At 37.0% G+C, this 20,864-nt stretch overlaps 1 protein-coding gene across 4 annotated transcripts in view; it reads right to left on the reverse strand.

The window, feature by feature from the left end:
* Positions 1-20,864, reverse strand: part of RNGTT (RNA guanylyltransferase and 5'-phosphatase) — a 168,700-nt gene that overhangs the window by 30,506 nt on the left and 117,330 nt on the right. For 3 of the 4 annotated variants that reach the window (XM_068184019.1, XM_068184021.1, XM_068184020.1), the window contains exon 14: positions 3,311-3,377. The exons of the other annotated variant lie outside the window; for it this stretch is intronic. In XM_068184019.1, the coding sequence (XP_068040120.1) occupies positions 3,311-3,377 (67 nt within the window). The remainder of the gene's footprint in view (positions 1-3,310; positions 3,378-20,864) is intronic. 4 annotated transcript variants of the gene reach the window in all.

The raw sequence follows: 20,864 nt of genomic DNA on the forward strand, positions 1-20,864 counted from the left end.
TAATATATATTAATGAATTATTGATATAAGAAAGAAAGACATAGAAAAATCATCCTAGAGGAGATATTACTATTTCAAACTCTTTTCTCAGAATTGCCATCTACAGTTCTTCATCATCAAAGACATTGTTGCAATTATATCCTGCACAGTTTTGGAAAGTCAAACATGTTTGCTTTTGGGAAGGGATACTTTGATAAGGAGTTTTTCTTTTTGCAATTTTGTAAATGCATATAAACTGAAACATGAATATATGAGTACTATATATGAGTTTATACATTACTATGAATATTTCAAAGACCTGGTAACATTCCTACTTGTCCAACTCAAAGTGCACTAAAATGCACTGGAAGTACTGCTGTCAAATAATGGTCCACTTTGAGTAATAAATCTACACTGGCAGAGGACTGTAGTGGTTTGGGGCATTCCTTAATGCATACATTTGGCAAAAAATGCTGTATCTTAATAGAATGCGTAATACCTGGGATGTTTGCAAATGAACATGGGTGGGTAATTTATATAGCAAGAGGGACCAATCTATCACACAGTGTGTAAAAGCATATTTGAACTAAAAGGTTATAAAGACTGCCTTATATATATTCAAGGACCATATGTAGTTCCCTGGTGTTTTAACTGATGGGATCATTAGCAAAAGCATATTAAACACCTGAAGAAGTGTTGGGGGAAGAATGAAAGAAACCTGAGTCAACAGTTATGAAAGACCACAGTACATCTCCAGAGTACATAAACTTCTTTTTGCACCACCAACTCTCAGTGTGAATTATTACTCCTTTTTTCTTTTTTTGGCGTTGAAGATCTCTATGAAGTTGTGACACCATCACTCCATACCAGTTCCTCCTGTTGCCATGCAGCAAAAATCAATCTAGAATCTCAAGCAATCAGAGAGGAGCTTCAATTTCAAAAGCTTTTTGTCTTTGTTAACTACATGCAATTTCCCAGGTGAAGGTAATAATAATCCACACCAATCAGCTCACCACTGCAGCATTGCTTTTAGCACCAGAAGCAAAGCGAAGGAAAGCAAAGCAACATCTGCAAACATACACCCACATATATCCCTATAGCTCCAAAAATCAGTTCTATTTTATAGAGTACATTGTGTGGAATTCACTTATTCAAACTTATCATTGTAATCTCCAGTAAATAAGTGGAAAATAGGCTTTGTTTTTCGAAGGCAGCAACTGAAATTTATTTTGATTATCCACTTAACCTATCCTGTGGCAAATGCAACATTTAGGATGAGACTAGACCAGTGATATATTACCAGAAAGTTCAGTATTAACTTACTCAAATTAACTGTACATCAGATATTTACCAAGCATGGTACCATGTCTAATGAACTGCAGACACAACAGAAAACACTACTGTGCCCATATCTTCAACACTATGCCATCCCCTACTCTAAAAAAAGCAACAATAGAAATACAGAAGGGTAGGTAAAACACAAAATTGATCTGAGATACTGGTAGGATTTCAGGAGCAATTAAATAGATTAAGTTTCTGTGGTCTGGAGGATGCAAGAGGGAGTACTGTCTAGGGGGAGATAAAAATCAGGAATAGAGAATAGCTGCTAATCACTTCTCTTGACATAAGGGCTAGGTTGAACCAAAAAGATTAATTTTGCAATAAATTTAAAAGACATAAAATAATACCTTAACTCATGATGATAGTATGGCTTTGTATGTTGAAAATATAGTGGAAAATCCCTCAAGCACACTGAGGGAGGGAAGTCCAACTGAGTCTGTTTAGCAACAGGATGCAGACACCACTTCCAGCGGAGAAGTCACTGCATGCAAATTGCAGGAAGCTGTCTACATGCTTTGTATTTATCCTGTTAGTGCCCGCTTTCCCTAAGCATTTGCAAGTGGCCTGCTACTCAGTCCTGCAGCTGGATCCTGTACAACAACTCTGCAGTTGTCCTGTGAACAGAAGGGTCTCTCCTTGGCCCAAAGTATTAGGAGGGGTACCACTGATGACTGCAAGCAGCAGAAAACCAGTGGGGTGTTCACCTCTTCTCTCTCACTTCCACCCAGGGGACTTAAACTCTTCCCAGGCATAGGGAAAACCTCCCATTTTGCTACTTAATATTTTTATAAGTGGATGGAGCAGGCAGAAATGGAGCCTCATTTAGAACGGGAGAACAATTAACTTTTATAAAGCTTTTAAAGAAGCACTGGTCTGAAGAGGGATCAACAAAAGAATATAAGGTTATTTTTGAAGAAACTTCTAGCAAGCTGTTTCATGCAAGTAACATTTTAATTGTTTGGTTATTAGCCAAACTGAATAATAAACATGTAGGAACTGGGGAGATGAGTGAAATGGAAATAGGAAGATGAAAAGCATGCATTTCTTATTTTAAAATAATTTTAATAAAATACCAAGGTTTAAGTTATAAAACGTATTTGCTAGATACAGAATTTATAGATAATTTATACGTTATAGAATGTATTTGCTAGTTGGGAATACTGTTTAGTAACATAATTAGGGATGGCAAAGGAACAATCTAAGTTTTATAAATTTAGTTTCATTTTGATGTAAAAGAAAACCAAGGTTTTTAAAATTCTGAAGCACAAGCATATGCACACGATGGAGGGAACAATACAGCCAAGAGTGCAGAATATGTAATAATTACAGGTATCATCTAAGACATGGGAACACTTCAGCATTCTAAAACAGATACCACATTTCCACATTGCAATGTAATGGCTGACATGCTAATGCTTCCCTCTCTTTGTTCTAATGAAAATATCAATGACACTCATCACAATCAGTCCATATATACTTGTAAAACATTTTTGTCTGCAAGTGACATGGCAATAACTAATTAGCAACTGGCAATTAGAAACATGAAGCTATTGTAGTTTCAATGAAGGAAAAGAAACAATAAGTCATAAAAGACAAACTATTTTCCAGCAATTGTATGAGTCTTTCATAATAAATCTAACAATACTGGGAAAACAATCTGTGCTTTTTACTGCAGTGTCTTCCCTGTCAAGGATCACTTAAAGAACTACAGGGCTTCAAAAGTAGCTTTGCTTTGAAATGTCTTTGACAAGAAAACCTTCTGGTAACTAAATCAGAGTCAAAATTAATCTAAAGATGATTGGAAACACTAAACTTCTTCGACAAGTTAAGAGCACAGATTAAACCAAAAGCAACCCCAGAATATGGTAAACAACCAAAGCAGCACTATTTCCCATTGTTTTTCCTGAAACTATATTGATAACTTGAAGTCCTGAAGTTTTCTAAATCATACAGAAGTGAAATAATTGAAATAGCAGCTTATTAATCATACCTTAATTTGTGCAAAAGGTCTGTCAAAGTTTCCAACATAAAGAAGACCAACATTCTGCGTGAGTAGCCTAAAAAATGAAAAGAATCTTTTAAGATATCGTTTTACATCCATAAGTTTTTTCTGCATCTGCATTAATTGTTACCAAACCCTAGCATGGCATCAATCTTCACCACAATAGCAAGAACTACCCTTGCAAATCTGATTACACAATTCTGTGTGAGATAATATAAAAAAGGAAAATGTGCATTAAAGATGGGTGCACACCAGTAATTTGGGTTCACGTTGCAAGCAGGTCTTCAACAAAATCATTTCATAGGCTTCTTTGTGATGGATGCCACTGAGTAACGTAGAAGAATGACAGGTATGTGCCTTTTCTATATATTAGAGACCATTAGAGACAAAGAGACAGCAAGAGAAAAGAATTGAAAACACACACATTCAGAGCAGCAAGCCCAAGAGTTAAAACAGATCAGGGCACATAAAAGTATTCACAACAATACAAAAATTACATCACTACAAGCAGAGAAATACCAGAGAATCTCTGTAATATTACCTAATGGTTTGCTAAAATAAAAAGAGCCCCAGATACGGCTTGTGCTTGCTGTTCTCTTCGAGTCTTAATAAAGTCGTTGCATACACCACCAAGATCCAGAGAGACAGTGGGTAAGTTGTCTCAAATGCCTGTTCATACTTCTGGAAAAGAGTTTGATTTCTGCAGATACTGTGCAAGTCAATGCTATCAGTACATAACCTCCAACTTCCAGAGGAGCATTAGGGCACCGCTGTTACGAACAGGCTGACAAGAACATCACTGGCCAGCAAAAAGGGCAGGAGAGCAGTGTTCTGTTCTGACGGCATAATTACAATGTTCCTCTTGCTAAGCAAAGGCCCAGCAATCATCCCTCCATTTTAGAACCTCATAAGCATTGCACTGAAATACAGGTTCTTCATAACAATGAGAACTTTTTTGATTACAAACCTCGGAAAGAGTTTCTGTTTTGATTAAAAGGGACATTAAAAACCCATCATACTCCAAGTTTTCATTAAGTGTTTGCTACTCTATATTTTCTTTCAATTTTACATCCCATTCCCCCTAGCAATAAAGCCTCATAAACAAATTAAATTAAATAGCCAGAAATAAGTACAAATGTAGGTATCACTCAGCTTAAGCAATGACACTGCAGTGTCTCTTTCTTACATTATTAAGCATACATAAATATATATATACACACACACTCATAATTCATACTGAGATTATTTTTTTTATAATAACTAAGCCACCTGTCATTGTCAACTAATTGCTCACCATTGCTAGGTCTGTTTTCATAAACAAAAGAAAACAGAAACTTAGATGGCAGTAAATAATTTTGAGCCCACAGAATTAGTATGATCTTGATTCTTCCCAGTTCTGACAACAATATGATGTATATGACCTTAAACTGGTTCAACACCAGTGGGAATTGGCAGAACTCAGCAAAATTACAAAGTCAAAACATTCACACATATGAAACAGTTAAGTAAGAAAGGGTGTTGAACTATCGCTCTTCAAAAACCTTTCCGTAATTAGATATGGTATATAAAAATTTCCAGTGCACTGACAGAAATACCCAAAAAAGTAAAGACCAGTAAGGATCAGACCACATCAGCCACAGTATGGACAGGCCAGTTTATTCCTCCCTTTCCCTATCAGTGTGCCAGTCTCCATCAGGAAGACTTGTATTGTTAGGCAATGTCTTAGCAGGGGTATATGTAAGTCAGGATAAGCATATTGAGCTCATTTTCAGTCACAGTAAGTCAAATTTATTCAGAACTCAGGTGTCTTGAACTGAAAAATCCAGCATATTGATCCTTCTCCTAAAGCTATAAAGCTAAATCAGAAAATATTTTACGGTTTTCTAAATTGAAAGAAACATATGGGAAGTAATTAGCAAAGAAGGTTTAAAGAGGCTACAAAAAGAATTCAAGGTAGGACATCATATTTCAGAGAGAGGCACCTTAAAGCAACAAATTATTCTTACATCGAACTGCACATAATTATTATAAGACAGAAAAGAAAAAATAGTCCACTAGCTGTATTTCTAGTAAGGGACCTTAAAAAAGAGAAGACATTCAGTGTGATAATTCCCACATGGTTATTAATATTTTCTTTACCAGATAAAAATGTAGGGCCATTAAAAATTGAAGTCTTTAGGATTGCTTTAGTTAGAAGTATCAAACATCCAGGGAACCTTAAGACTGGTCTTTCCAGGAGACTGCCCAGTTGTCTAGACAGTTTTAAGATGCTATCACTGATATACACTCCAAATGAACTGCAAGACTTGGCTACCTTAATAAGACTGATATTGACACAGTACAAGCTGATTACTATTCATTCCTCTTTCACTGCCTCTGTTAAAAAGTAATTTACTTACAACTTTTTATTTGTACTCACATGGCACTTCAAAAGGCAATGTTAATGCAATGTTAGGAAAATGTTTAGAGAACAGAATTACTTGTGTTCTCCCTTCCTTAAATAAGAGTTTGCATTCTACATTTCTCTAGTTTACACATTCCTATTGAGTTCTGCAGTTCACAATTATACCACCAGCACATAGTTCCATTTAAGAACTCAAGAAGGTTAAAATGAGCATTCTAATATGATAATAATTTAATATTCTGAAATATTCGTGGTTTATGCCCCTATATGGTCTGAGCAATTAAAAATACCCAATCCCATCACTAGTCTAAGTTCTTTTACTCTGGGTTTTTCTTACAAGCATAATCTCTATATTTCAGAGGCTGAGCTCACACAGAAGAGCCTGAAGAGGTAAGCAGGCTGTGACATGAGTCACCACTGAGGCTCTGAATAAGCCAGGCTAGTGCAAGAGTGTTACCATCTCCTCAGCAGTCACCAGTGGCAGTACCAAAAAGCCATGTGCCATTGAGGAGAGGGGCAAGAGAGAGGAGTATGTGCCAAGCTCCATCTCACCCGGAGAAACTCAGCACAACTGACCTCTAAATGACACTTAGATGTTCCTTCCACCAGTCCAAAAGCTCAAACTATGCATAGCTGGTTTTGGAGTTCTTTACCACTATACCAGGGTGTACTTTTAAGTACCTAACATTAACTTTCTATTATACACATCAATGTGTCTAAATTAACACATATATTCTCTCCTAATACTCTCAGCTAATTACCCTTTGCTTTTATAGGCTTCCCAATGGCAATCAGGGTTGGCATGTAAGCATTTATATGCCAAAGCTGTCTTTTAAATGTCACTCTTATTTCTTACTTAGTTTAACAACTGCACAGTTCTGCTCTTAAAACACCATCAGCAGTACTCAACACCAAACGCTGATAAAAGTTGGACATCACTTGTAATTGGCCAAAATCGATACCAGGCTATGAAAGAGTGATGACAATTTCACAGCACAATTATTACCTTTGAATTTCTCTTCAAATAACTACCTTAAAATTATGAGAAACAATCGTCAGAAATATGAATGCTTACTGGCACTTCAACACATATTCATTTTTATTTAAGAATATGTAGCAATACACAAAGCTGCCTAGCTTACAGACTGTCATATATTTTATTTGTAGTCTCTCCCATTCAATACATTATCCATATAATTCCCTTTTTTTCCTGTATATTGAAGGAAAGAAACGTCACTCCAATAAACAGTAGTTCTTTAAGATGTGCTGTCCATATGTTACATGACATTCCATGCCTTCCTCTCCTATACACCCAAGTGAGCAGACCTCTAGCCCAATATGCCTGTTAGGGCTGCAGAGTTATATTTCAATGCAAACCACATAAAAACCCCCAAACTGTCAGGACAAACCATTTCAGAGTTTTGACAATATAATACCAAGGTCTTAGAGGCTCTTCCAGTACCAAGAAAATGCTGCTAGATAGTTATCACTACATTTCCCTAGATTTGGTCTTTTCTGGAATATAAACACACACAATGTTTTCAAAATCCAGGGTGCAGGAGCCAGGTACTGCTGTCTGTGGGGGAAGTTGACCGCAGGAGTAGGCATGGTCAGGCCATGTGTTCCAAAAAGTGTGGTAGCAACAGTGACATTGGTTAATGCAAATAAACACAGGACAGGCCTAAGAACTTGGCTACAAAGAAACTTGGAGTAAGGCACTGTTGGGACGGCAGGGGATGTAGAACACAAGGGATGAGACAGGTAAAAAGGAGTGAAAACGCAGCCCTCTGGGCTGGAAAGCACTGGGGTAGAGCTCTGGGCTGAAGACCAAAGGATTAGAGAATGAGAGCAGCATAAACTGATTTACCACAGAGTTAATCCTCCCTGAGCATAGCTGACCTGGTCTGGGGGCTGGGACATTGCTGGTACCATTGCCTCTTTCCTACTGCTTTTGGTCATGGGAAGCAGAGTGACCCTTGGCTGTAGACTTTATGAGGGCAGCATGTTTCAAAGAAGCCTGATCATTTCCTCTTCTCCACACACAGTCTGTTCCTGCTAACTTACTAATACATGTTAAGACAAAGGTGAATTACCCTATCAGCACCTAAAGGGGGAGGGCAATAACAGAGCTGGAGAGGAACTTTTTACAAGGGTTTGTCATGATAGGACATGGGGAAATGGCTTTAAACTGAAACAGGTTTAGATTCAGAAGGCAGGCTTAGATTTAGAAGGCAGGTTTAGATTAGGTATTAGGAAGAAATTCTTTCCTGTGGGGGTGGTAAGACAGTGGAACAGGTTGCTCAGAGAAGTAATCCATCCCTGGAAGTGTTCAAGACTAAGGTGGATAGGGTTTTGAGCCACGTGGTCTAGTGGGTGGTGTCCATACCCATGGCAGGGGGTTAGAACTTGATGATCTTGAACGTTCCTTTCAACCCAAACCATTCTGTGATTTCAAGATAATACTGACAAAAATTCAGGCACTGCTCACCAAGCCACCAATGCTCCATCCATTAAGTAGTATTTTGTGAAGGCAGAAAAGCAGGCATCAGAGAGCTCCTTCTTATCTTTTTGGGAGGTGTACCTTGAGGACACCACTACAGCTTGATCTGTACCCAAATACCCACCCCTTCAGACTCAAAAGCTGCCTTGAAAATCCACTCAGGTTATCAAACAGGACCACCCAAACTAGAGCTGAACACATTAATTTCTGAGTGGTTCGTACACAAAGCAGTTGTGAGTTTCCCTTTAGGCTACCTAGTGCTGCTGTGCAGATTATGGAAGGAGGCTTCCAAAAAGGAGCAGAGCAATAAAGGTGCAGGGAGGAGCCAGGAGCCGCTACCTCTCACAGGAGCAAGTTACTGCGGATTAGCTGAACGCAGTAATTTGCTCCTGTGCGAGGCAGCAGCTCCTGCGCTTGCTCTGGTGGGTGCAAGACTGGTGACACCTTGTGCAGGGACACAGACAGACCTGCAGCTCTAGCCAAGAGCACAGGGGTCAGATAGGCTTGGAAAGCAGGGAGTATGGAGTGAAAAACACAGTGTGTGCAGTAGGAGGGCTGAAAAGGGGTAACGGGCACTGGAAAGGTGGAATGCGTAGAAGGAAAATGATGACCAATGAACAAGCATATGGCTTGGTGTGTCTGGTTTCTCAGGAAGAAAGCTGCCCTGCAACAGGCAGTGGTGGGCACAGAGCTGCCCACAGCAATGCTTCAGTTACTCACTAGCCCTAACAAACAGAACATTCAACTTCTTCCTTACATTTCAACAAAAGCGCTCACAAAATCCCAGAACTGATGACAAATTATCAAATAATGTCTTGCAGTATTTTATTAGGCAATCCTAAAATTTAACTTGACAAACATTAGGTTTGAAGCATAGTTCATTGCTCCACATAAGTCAAGTAGTTTAATACTTTATTCCTGGTTTATTCTTGATGGTTGCCTGTTTCACCAGCCACTGGAGCACCTGACCGTAGATGAGTTTCATTCTAGATAAGCTTGTGTTTGCTTTTAGGAGCTTGGGAAGTGCTATAGCCTGCCACCAAAGCTTTGTTGGATGTAATAAAACTTCACTGTTGTATTTTATAATCACAAAGGCATTTGAGGGCATGCAAAATTGCAGAAACTTTCAAAACTCATCTTGATACTGTGCGTGTCTGTCTCTGCTTGTAATGACAACATGGATGGAACTGACTGCTTTCTGCAAAGGATAAGAGTCAGCTTCTGCTGTGGTCTGTTCTCTTATCTGAAAGAACTCTCTCCAGATCAGACACGTTTTTTTCTGGTTTATATGAACAGTAGATTGATACCTGAAACATCCTTGGTGTCTGCCTGGAGGGATCTCGCTCTATCAGAAATGATTAAATAGGAATTTAACTGATGAAATTATGAGATAAAAGGATTAAAATACATAGATGACTTCCACTTTACAGTCAGAAGCAGCAAAAAGCAGCTACACTGGCGCTGGGAACTGATGTAACTTCATCCTTCATATGCTGTGGACAGATTTGCACTCTTCGCAGATTTCGTTAGTGAAAAGACTTCGATCCTTAGAAAATTTGTGCCAAGACTGGAATAGTTGTGAAGAAAAACAGAAAGAAAAAAAAAATCCTGACATACAGTTGGGTTATTAACCTTTCTGCACATCTGCATCTTTATTGCTAAGACCACCTCAGTGTACACATCCATGGTTAAGGCCAAAAATGCAACACACCCTGTTTTGAAGATAAATTGGAGAGTCGGAATACTTTTTTAGGAAAATCTCTGTTGCTACACTCACAGTCTAAACTCCCATATTTAAAATAGCTATATAATGGGAATTAATATTAGTTATGAATGTTTTATGTTTAATTTAAAAATGTATCTTTTGTGTGATAAGCATATACAAATACTATACTGATATGCTCTGTATGTGCTTTTAACTGTCTCTGAAAATCACTATGGATGCATTTGCACATTTTGGACAGACATGACTGTTAGAAGTCATGAACACAGATGAACAACAGCCCTGACAACAGAAATAACAATTTTGTAAGTTAAGTAACTGTATTTTCAAACACTGCTTGAATGTTCTTCATGGGTAGCTTTGAGGATGAAGGTACCTTTCATACATAATGTTATAAATTTTGTATTGTATTGTACAAAGACATTATTCCACTATGTCATTAATGCACATGATGACCTGAGCACAAATACAGCACTATGACACAGCAGAAAGGACACCATAATGATGTGAGGAAGCTGATGTCTTTTACAAATATGATAAATATTCTGCCTTTATCCTGTGTTCACTTAAACTGAAAGGGGAAACTGCACTGTGCTGCAATATCATAACCATAGAAAGAGAAGCAGCTTCCTAAATAGTTTCTTGAATAATCACTTGAATTCTACTACAGTGACATTCCAATTATCTTTTGCTTCTTGCTTATGATAATCATTTCCTATTGGTTTAAAACTCTAATATGTATTTTCTAGGAATATAAAAAAGAAGAAGAAAATCAGAAATGGATAAACAGAGAATTATGAAAAATTATGTTAGGGTCAAAAGAATTAACTTCCTATATTTCATTTTTAAGATCATTATTTCATTAATGTAATTCACTGATTATTGTAAGAGTAACACAGTGAAAATACTACACTAGGTATTTTAAATATATAAATATTTTTTTAAATATTTAAAAAGAAATATTTAAAACAGTAATATTTAAAAATATATAAAAGGGTCCAATACAAGTTCTGAAAAAGACTAATAACAGTGGTTGTAAATTTAAAGTGGCATGCATATATGGTCTGCAAACAACATACATTTCACCTTTTTCTAGAAGTATAGAGAGTCAAGAACTTGACAGTTCCACAGAAGCAGTGCATGCAGAACCAGGACAATGGCAGAACACAGGCTTCACAGGAGACAGAAGAGCTGTCTCCTGCTTTCCACAGTACATTTACCAACCACCTGTTTGGACTGCAAAAATATTCTAACAGAAATTTTTACTTATCAGCCAAGCAAGAAAACATTTTTTGTGGACAAATATAAGCTGTTCTAGTATAACCATCATGGTAAGGAGTAGGCAAATAGACTGTATATCTGATTTAGGACATTCTTCCTCAAATAAGACCACAAACTCAAGAAAGTTATGAGTCAACTGAAATAGATATTATGCACTGCCACTTACAAAGTAAAAATGCAAAAATCCCTGGGTTAGAACATGAAGGAGGTAAAAAGCTGGGAAGGAATACATTAAAGTGCAAAAAAAGAGACCATAAAGAGTTTTATAATGCTAAATTAATCTCTACAAGAAACAACCCTGCAGAAATGTAAGTAAACCTCCTTCATTCCAATAATTCTGAATTTGCATAATAATCCAAGCCAAGTTAACAGTGACTACAATTAACATAAAAGTGTATTCCAAACAATATTCCCAGGGAAAAACGCAGTGGGTAGCACAAACTACAGACTTGAATTTAACACCCTCAGCCCTCCCACAACAGTACTACAATAGCATGTGCCATTTGTCGTATTTAATAAGCGTGGTGCTTTCAAGCACATGCAACTGAGGCAGCAATATCAATGTTATGTGCTAATTGCCCTCCGAGCTCTTATGTGTGGTACTTGAAAGGCTTCACTGCACTACCTCACCCCCTACAGTAAATCACTACCTGTCACTGACTACTGATAATGGGAATCTTGGCAGTAACTGATCCCTGAAAGACATACTTCCACTGAACAATATCACCACAATTGTTTACCAAATGAAATAAAAATTACATTTAGAGGGCTTGAAACTGCAAACTGAAGTGACCTCGTATCTGAGGCAATGGTGATTCTAGACCATCAAAAAGAATAAACTGATTAATATGAAGGTTTACTTTCAATTAGTAGGGTTTAATTTGCATCAGTTTTTGAAAACGTGTTTGGCTGTGGCGGGTGGTTTTTTTGGGGGGTGAGAGTGTTTGTACACAAATACTTTCCTAGAGGCAGGGGGATTTTTTCAAGGCATCTTCGTGTACTTGATAAATAAAACCACAATATCAGATGTTTCCAAATGGCACTTCTTTTTGTTTGTTGCATTAATGTCAAGTGCTGATAATATTTTAACGTTTGTCCAAAGCATGTTTGGCTTTGTTTTACAGGCAAATAACATAAAGAAGCATTTTGACTACATTTACATATAACCTATCCATAAAAAAAATAGAAAGAAAAAATAAGTAGAAACAAAAAGTACCTATTAAATAATCATGCCCATTCCTCCACCAATGGAATATTACTCCCTGTAGTATAATGAGCAATTTGGCCAGGCTGGCCATAAATTATCTGGAAAATGAGGCTGCTTGCCTTTTCCTTTGGGAGGTTATTACGTAGTTCAAGAGATTTCACTATTAGAATCTATTTCTGATCATAAACATCCATTTTTCTTTCTGAATATCATCCCTTTCATCTCACTGAAATATAGGACAGGAGTTAGGAACTATTCCCAATTTGCTGAAAGAGCTGCTTGACACTGGCTGTGATGCAACTCTGCCCAGATTTATCCATGTATCACAAAGCGAGAGCACTCACACAGCTCTGCAGTGGCCTCACTGGAACACCATAAATCCACATTCTAGTCTATGACCCCAGAGGGTCCTTTCACCTTGGCCATCTTTTAAAATATAATAGACACCACAATACAGCAAATTCAACTACCAGAATTAAGTGAAGAATTGATACCACAATGTGAAGCTTTGTATCATGAGATTTCAATAAAATACAAAATCTCATTACAATTTTAAAGTCCAAACAAAGTAATTTTCAGTCTATTAAGAGCTATTTAGGAAAAAAAGATTTTTAACAACAAGTGAGATATAGAAGAAATAAATGAGATAATGAAAAAAAATCTCAAGTATAGCCAAAGTAGAAAACTGGTAAAAAAAAAAAATCATGCGGAAATACAGGATCATGTGAAAATACAGAAAACAACCAAGAAAGATAGGGAGACTGAAGAGGTTGAAAAGGTAGTGGATTTGTTTGTACCCACCAAAAAAATAAAGGCACTTAGTCAGGAAGATGGGTTTTTTTAGTCACCAAAATGAAATCCCTGCAGAAAAGGGAGGTACTAAAAGGAAAGCTCTGGAGTTATATTGATAATTAAGGTGAAATAAATCACCAAATTCTGACATTTTTTAATATAGAGGGTCTGAATTGCTCTTTTAAAAAAATCCAAGTCAATCCTACACACAGAAATAGGTATTTTCTGCAAACTTCCCAGAGCCCTACCCTTTAGCACAGCATTGTTCAGCACACCTACCTTGGCCACACATGGCAGTGCTACTTAGGAGGATGCACATCCCCTGCACTCACACTGTGGCTGCATCTGCCTCTCTTTTGATCATTCTAATGAAAGAGTGCTTGAAAAGTAGTGGGGGACGGGAGAGGCAGCACACTGACATAATCTATTCAGACTGCCAAAAGGCATCTGTTACACTCTTATTCCATACTAATTTATATTTAAAACCCCATAAAACTAGGCAGTAAGTACTTTCATAAGGAAGACACTTCTTACTGTTAAGGACCAAATCCTGCTTGAGATTGGAAAGGCAGATTAAATGGTCAATTTCCATCTTGGCAAAGGCCAAGTGACTACTCCATTTATATAACAGACTGTTTAATATATTTATTAGTAATCAGAAAGTCATGAACAGAGAAAGTCTGCTGATGAAGCAAGTTATGAAGCAATGGCTGGCAACTTTAGCCAGATTACAAAGTTCATCATTTTGAAAGGAAGCTGATGTTGTATTTAGTATCACTCATACCACCGCAGTGTTGTTCACTTCCTCTGAAGTGGATGATGTGTGCTTTTTTGTGTATGAATGAGGGAAAGGTACTTACACCTTTTAACGAAGGGATATATCATAATGTGAATTAGCCTGTCAGCTAGAATTCTGTTATTTCATAACATTTAAAGGGCTGTCTTCAAAGCTCACTGAATTTCCTTTCCATGTGAAGTTTTGTCATTCCTTTATTCTCGGTCTCTCTAATGAAAAAAAACCAAACCAACCAAACAAAAACAACACACACAAAAAAAGAAAAAAACCCAACCCACAAAAAAATTCCCCAACCCCCATATTTTTGTCCTGCACAACTATTCAAAATCGTAAGAGCAGAGCTGGAAATTTGAATACTCTGCAATTGTAACAGGTTGTTACTCCTGAAAAACCATGACAAAGAACTGGCAGGGAAGTTACGATGGGGTGATCTCATCTGGCTATAATTGCCCCCATTCTGCCCTTCATTTGACAGCACATATGCTCCAACAGTTTTCTGTTTTTCCCAGTGCCCTGCATGCCACACTAGTGGTAGCAAGACCTCACAGGTAACCCGAGTAAAGCAGCTGGTAACAGTATCCTTTTCATAATGCAGGGCAAACCAAAGACTGATCAAGTGATCTGTATTTAATTCTTTTAACAAAAGAAAAAGGAGTCACTGAATTAGTCCAAGTGAGTGAGAATTTAAATATGATTAATATTTAAACACAAAACACATAATTAAACTGGAGCTCATAGACGCTGCTCTAGTGTGCAAGAGAAGCAGAGATTTGACATGCATGTGCATAATAAAAACATCTAGAAGACTAAAATTTTCCCCTTAAAATAAAACAGAGAATACAAAATTCACCCGTCTACACAAACCAGAGATACGATCAGTATGAAAATTCTTCTTATTAAAGATCCTCAATGGGAAGAGCACCCTTAGCCATATGTATGCACACAGCCAGACCACTGCAACTGATTTCTTTTCCTTCCTGTTTCTCCACATCACTTTAATCATTTATTAAAAATAAATACTTTATTAATTAATCATGCACAACCAGAAAAATGACTGAATTACAGTCTACAAATCTTTTAGGTATGGGTTCATGGGGGACTATGCAGATTGCAATCCCAAGGTGAAGCCTGTAATGAACAATGGATTGTTTGTTTGGAATGTAGGATATGGACCCAGCTGCCACTCTATCCAGACCCAAGTGCCACCAGCAGAATGCTTGAACAGCCATCTGCTGCAAACAAACCTACCACGCAAAATAAGGTAAGAAGGCTGACAGAGACCTCATGAACTCTACTGAATGCTTCAAGTTCATTACTGAAACCTTTACGGATGGTGCAAGTTTTAGTTCCTCTGTCAATTATAAAATTAAATCCCTCAGCATAGTCATACACAAACTTGTAAATTAAATTTCTTTTACAGAAATTCTTCAGGTAGTAAGAGACATAAATGTAGTATTCCACATTCTGAAATATTAAGAAATGTAGGCTTCCTGGGTGTGACAAAATAAAGGACTATCCTCTAATATCAACTAACACTGTGATACTCATTATTGCATCCATAATCTGCAAGGCATTTGCAGGAAAGCTGCCCTGTGATTCTAGTGTGTTACTCTGCTCAAAAAAAAAAAAAAATTGTATTCTGAGCCATAAAGCCCATTTCTCTATAAGGGAAACCACTGCGGTGTATCAGGGTGCTCTGCTTCACTTCAGAAGTGCCACATCCCCTTCAGTAACCCCTTTATCTATTTCTCTATCTTTCCTTTATTTCACCTTAATGTTCAGCTGCCCCTTGTTTTGTTTTCTATAGACTCCTAAAGATGGCTATGTCCTCTCAATACATTCCATCCCTCTCTGACCTTTTACCCCAACTCCCAAATTTAGAGGGGAAGCGTACTTTCATCAGAGCCACCAGGAGGGGAATGGGAATTCACTGGGACAATGGCAGCTTGAACAATGCCAAGAAATGGAAGGCAGACAGGATTAGGAACAAAAAACCCCTTCTGAGATGCCTCTGCTCCACACACAGCTCCAAGGTTCACAACTACTGTTCCAGTTTCTTCTGAGCAGCCTTGATCTCCACTCCAGTTAAAACCTGAGGCAACTACTAAGCCCACAAAGGGCACTAGCCAGGTCCCCTCCTTCCCAGGCATTTGGCACATGGTCACATCTCAATTCACACCCTGAGAAGCCCCATGCAGTCAGACCCACCTCCCTGTGTGAGGAAGAGGACCACAAAGCTCCATCTTAAGGAGCTGCTTCTAGAAATTTTTTTGTCCAATACAACCATTCTGCAAGCTCTTCATATGCTATCAGTATTCTTCTTTTCCAATGCCAGCTTTTTAGATTTTATTTAAAATTGTTATTCAGTTTTGTGACACACTCTCTAAAAAGTCAAATAAGCTGAAGTCTGTGTGATAAGCAGCTTGCAGAAATGTATCTTTTCTATAAACTGTGGGGGAAAAATTGATTCTTTATTAAAATTTCTGTATTATTATTACAGAAAGAGAGCATCTTTTCATTTACTGTACTGAATGATTAATTTTTATCATGTAGGGCACAAGTGAAAGAGCTATTATGATTAAATGCAAACTTCACAGGACAAAAAATTGGTTACTTCCAGACTCTGGTTGATAACCACTGATTTAACTGGTATCAGGATGACCTGCTTTGTCTCTTCTTTTACATCTTTCTGAGAAGATTTATGTAATGTAAATTATTAAGTTTTTAATTAACAAATATACAGTAAAGCAGGGGAGTTTTTTCCATTTTGCAGTTTGCCTCCAATACATATTTTTTTTACTCCAAAGCAATTTTGCATGTCCTCTTATGTCACTGTTGAGGCAGGACAGGAACAGAATGACTCCAATTCAGAAGGCAAGGAATGAACTGACTTATTTCAAATGCACCACTCTATAAATAGAGAACATCGTGCAGAATAATTTCATTGGTCTTAAAGTAAAAACATCTCGCACCATTGGTGTGCAGTGAATGACGCATGGTAGCAGAACCTATCTACAAACAATGTGAACAACAAAAGAGATAGTGAATTATTTACATTCCTTTCCCAACTGTTTCCCAGGCTCTTGCCTGGTTAGAAAAACTTCTCTCTTTCTCTCTGACTGAACTGAGAATACCCATACTCTTGGGCTATAATTTACCCTTGCTAAAAAATGCTTGCTTAAAAAACTTAGTGCAACATGGCCCAGTGTATTTTGGTTTTCCAAGCAGAAAATCCCCATGATGGTTTTTAAGGTACCTGCATGGATAATAAGACTTTTAAAGTAATATAGCTAACTGCAATTATCTACTAGTATTACAGAAAAAAAAAATCACAATGTTCATTATAAAAATTGTGAACTTAATTCAGGTTTGATTTAAGGTAGGACAGTCTCTATAAAAAAATAGTATGTTTTCTTAGGCTAAGCAATACAGCCAGAAAAAACAAGGATGGAGCATGCAAGTTAATCTCAAGTATGAAGAAAGACTTTGATGTCTAGAAATTTGGCTATTTTTTAATATATCTATGATAAGCATAACAAAACATAAGCAATTGCCTTTCCCTATATACCAGCTACATCTTCAGACCATCAAAGAAAAAAACTTATCAATCGGCATACAGGAATGAAATTTCAGCTATTTCATGGAAATTCTATGCATTTTAACCAGGACCTAAATCACTTTGGAGTAGTTATAGCCAAAAAAAAAGATAATCACCTTTACTGGGAAACCAACCCTGAAAACTCACATGCAAATATGGGTGAGAGAAGTGAAGGAAAATGAATAAAACTTCAGCAGGAACACAAAATTGAATCTATCTGGAAACAGTGACACAGTAATGAGAAGACACAGAAGAGAGAAAAGGGCAGACTGGTAGAGCACATATTACTGTAATAGATGATGGGAAACCTACATTTTAACACGCCCTGCTGTCAAGTTTTATATCAGCTAGGAAACCCAAGAGCTGAGTGGCTCATATCTTCTTTTACAACCTTGTTTCTTAAAAGAAGTGCAATTTAGGAGTGGTTGAAGTTATTCTGTTTACTCAGCTACTACAGAGGTCTGTGCTCTGGTTCTGTGCTCCGTCCCAGTACAGCCCCTGGGGTGTGATTTGGTCCACAAATCTTTCTTTGTGGAAGAATTCCATTTCTTTTGGACATTCCTCTGCTACATTTTACATGCACAGATTAGTGAAAATGGGATTACACTGACAGTTCCTGCAATTATAGTTTTTTTGGTCTAAATATTTAACTCCAAATTCAGAATATTGCTTTAAATTTTTCACACCTGACATTTACACTGGAAGAAGCCTTATCCATGATCGATTTAAAATGCACAGAAAAATAATTAATTCCAAGTTAATGTTATATGTAAACACATTCCTGAAGCAGTAAAATAATATCAATCAGACAACAACTAATACAAATACTGCAAAAAAGTTTTAATTGTTCCTTCAGAGAAATCTTTATCACTCTTTTTTTGAAGTTACATTCAACACTACCTTGTTATTATGGCAGAGAAAATTTATTATCAGAGAGCAAACAGGCATTTCATTCAGATATAAATCACTCAAAGCTAAGATAGAACATAATTACTGTATTTGACATTTGAAAACTAAGAGAAAGGAAAATTAAATTGTTTTCCTTAGGATCAGAATGCAAGAAGGGTTTCTGGAGAAGCTAGAGAATTCTTGTTCATTAAGTTGTTATGAAGATGACCACGCTAAAACAGTCTGAGGGAGGCAAGAGTGTGCAGACTTATATTTGAGAGTTTGTGGGTCAGAAATAATTTTGCAACTCTCAACTTTCTCAAGCTTACACACATGGTACAAGCAGATTTCCTGCAACTGTCCCAACATCCCAGCCAGTTCTGTAAATCCAAGTTAGTCTGTCTGTACTGCAGTTGAAATTATGGTTATTCTCCTCACTATACATTCACTTTCTCCACTTTCAATAAACCCCACCTTTGTCTAAGTTTATCAGTGGTCTTGCCTTATATAGAAAACTGGTTCGTATCTACAGAAACTTAAGAGTTACAGGGATTGGGATGTTCTTATTGTTAGTTTTGTTTGCTTATATCAAACTTGAGTAGAAAGCAACCACAGGTACCAACAAATAAATAACATTACCTAAAATGAGAGTAGAGAAGGAAGCTCACTAGATTAGATTTCCTCCACCCTGCTTCTTTCAGCCACTCACCTTTCCCACTGCTAATATCATTCCATAACTTCTGTATTTCTGACTTTTCAGGTCCCCTTATTAATTAAACTTGAGGATAAGGCTGTGTCAAAAGAAACCAAATAAAACTGCCACCAGCTTCTCTGTAGACAGAATTGCTGCTTTAGAGGTTCAGAAATCCATTTGATTTTTTAAAGTTAAAATAAAATCACATAAAAACATGCAATTCTGGAGCTATTACATCATAGGAATTAACTTTAAATAATTACCAAAATTTTGCCCTTCTGTCAGAAACATCTATGCACTTTGTCTTGCAAGAAATGTATAGGAAGTCAAGTTTAGTGAATGAAAGTAATAATTCAAGTTGAGCAATAACAGAGATATGCCTTTTTAACAAGAAAACATATCACTAAAGAAGAGAACATAACTAGATCACACTGTTTAAATAATAACCTGTTAAAAAACCTCATAAGAGAAACAAATGTGCAAAGTCTACATCTATAGCATCTTTATGCTATGCATTCCTAGACTATTTAAAAATCCTTCTGCATTAAATTTTCATTTTAGAGGAGTCATCAGTTTCATAACTCAGCTTTCAGCAACAAATACTTTTGAACCAAATGCTGTACAAAATCCTTTGGGAAATGAATGACCCTCAGTCTGTACAGGAGAAAGCAGCAGAACAGCAGACAGTGCCATACAATGTCAATAGTAATTCTTTTCTGCAGTCAATACAGTTCATAGCTCTTCCTCAGGCTTGTCCAGTAAACTTGTCAAGTTTTTAAGTAATTGGTACGGGTTATACCATGCTTTAAATATGTGGGACCAATTTACTTTCACTCAAATGTAAATGTTTTACAAGTGTAAAACAATCGCCCCTCCTTACCACAGTCTGGACATAGGCATGCCTTTTGCCCATAGAGGCTCTATCAAAACACAAAATTTGCCAGCCAAATAGCATCAAAAAACTTAACTTAATCTCTGAAAAAGTAGGATATAATCTTCAGAAAACACATGGAAAATTCCTACATACTGCATGTATCTGAATTTTACAGAAAAACAATAGGCATATGATACATGAAAAAAATTGTGTAATAGCTTCCTCTTATTTTTAATATGAGAGCAAAACTAAAGTAAACAACAGAGAAACTATCACCATGCAGAAACCATTAATCATATCTTATTAAATGGCTGAACAAAAGAGAAAAATGACCAGCTTTGAACATTTCATTTTGGTGACATAATTCAAATAACTGAAGCTTAATACTTCTGCTGTTAAAGCAAGCTGTATTTTAGCTGGAAGAAAGCATTTGCATGCCATACCACTGCCTTTCCTAAAAACCAAAAAATTATTCCAGTTTATCATGATACAGAATTCATCTTTTGAAACACAATTTTCTTAACACACAAGTAATGTGTGAAGATTTTTTTTAAGTGACATTGTGCAGAAACCAAGTGCAAACATCCTGCTCAGTGGGACTGAGTAATTTCTGCTTCTCTTCTTTAATGAGACTAGAATGATCAACAGTAAGTCCTGAGTCAGAACTGTGTTCAGATTATTTTAATTACAAATTAAGAAGTCAGAACGTTAATGACACTTAGTTGAGGAGAGTTAACCATGTCCATAGGAAATCTCCCCTTCTGAAGGGGAGATAATAGTTGAGA

Source organism: Anomalospiza imberbis, chromosome 3, assembly GCF_031753505.1.
Source record: "Anomalospiza imberbis isolate Cuckoo-Finch-1a 21T00152 chromosome 3, ASM3175350v1, whole genome shotgun sequence".
Taxonomy (NCBI): Eukaryota; Metazoa; Chordata; class Aves; order Passeriformes; family Viduidae; genus Anomalospiza; species Anomalospiza imberbis.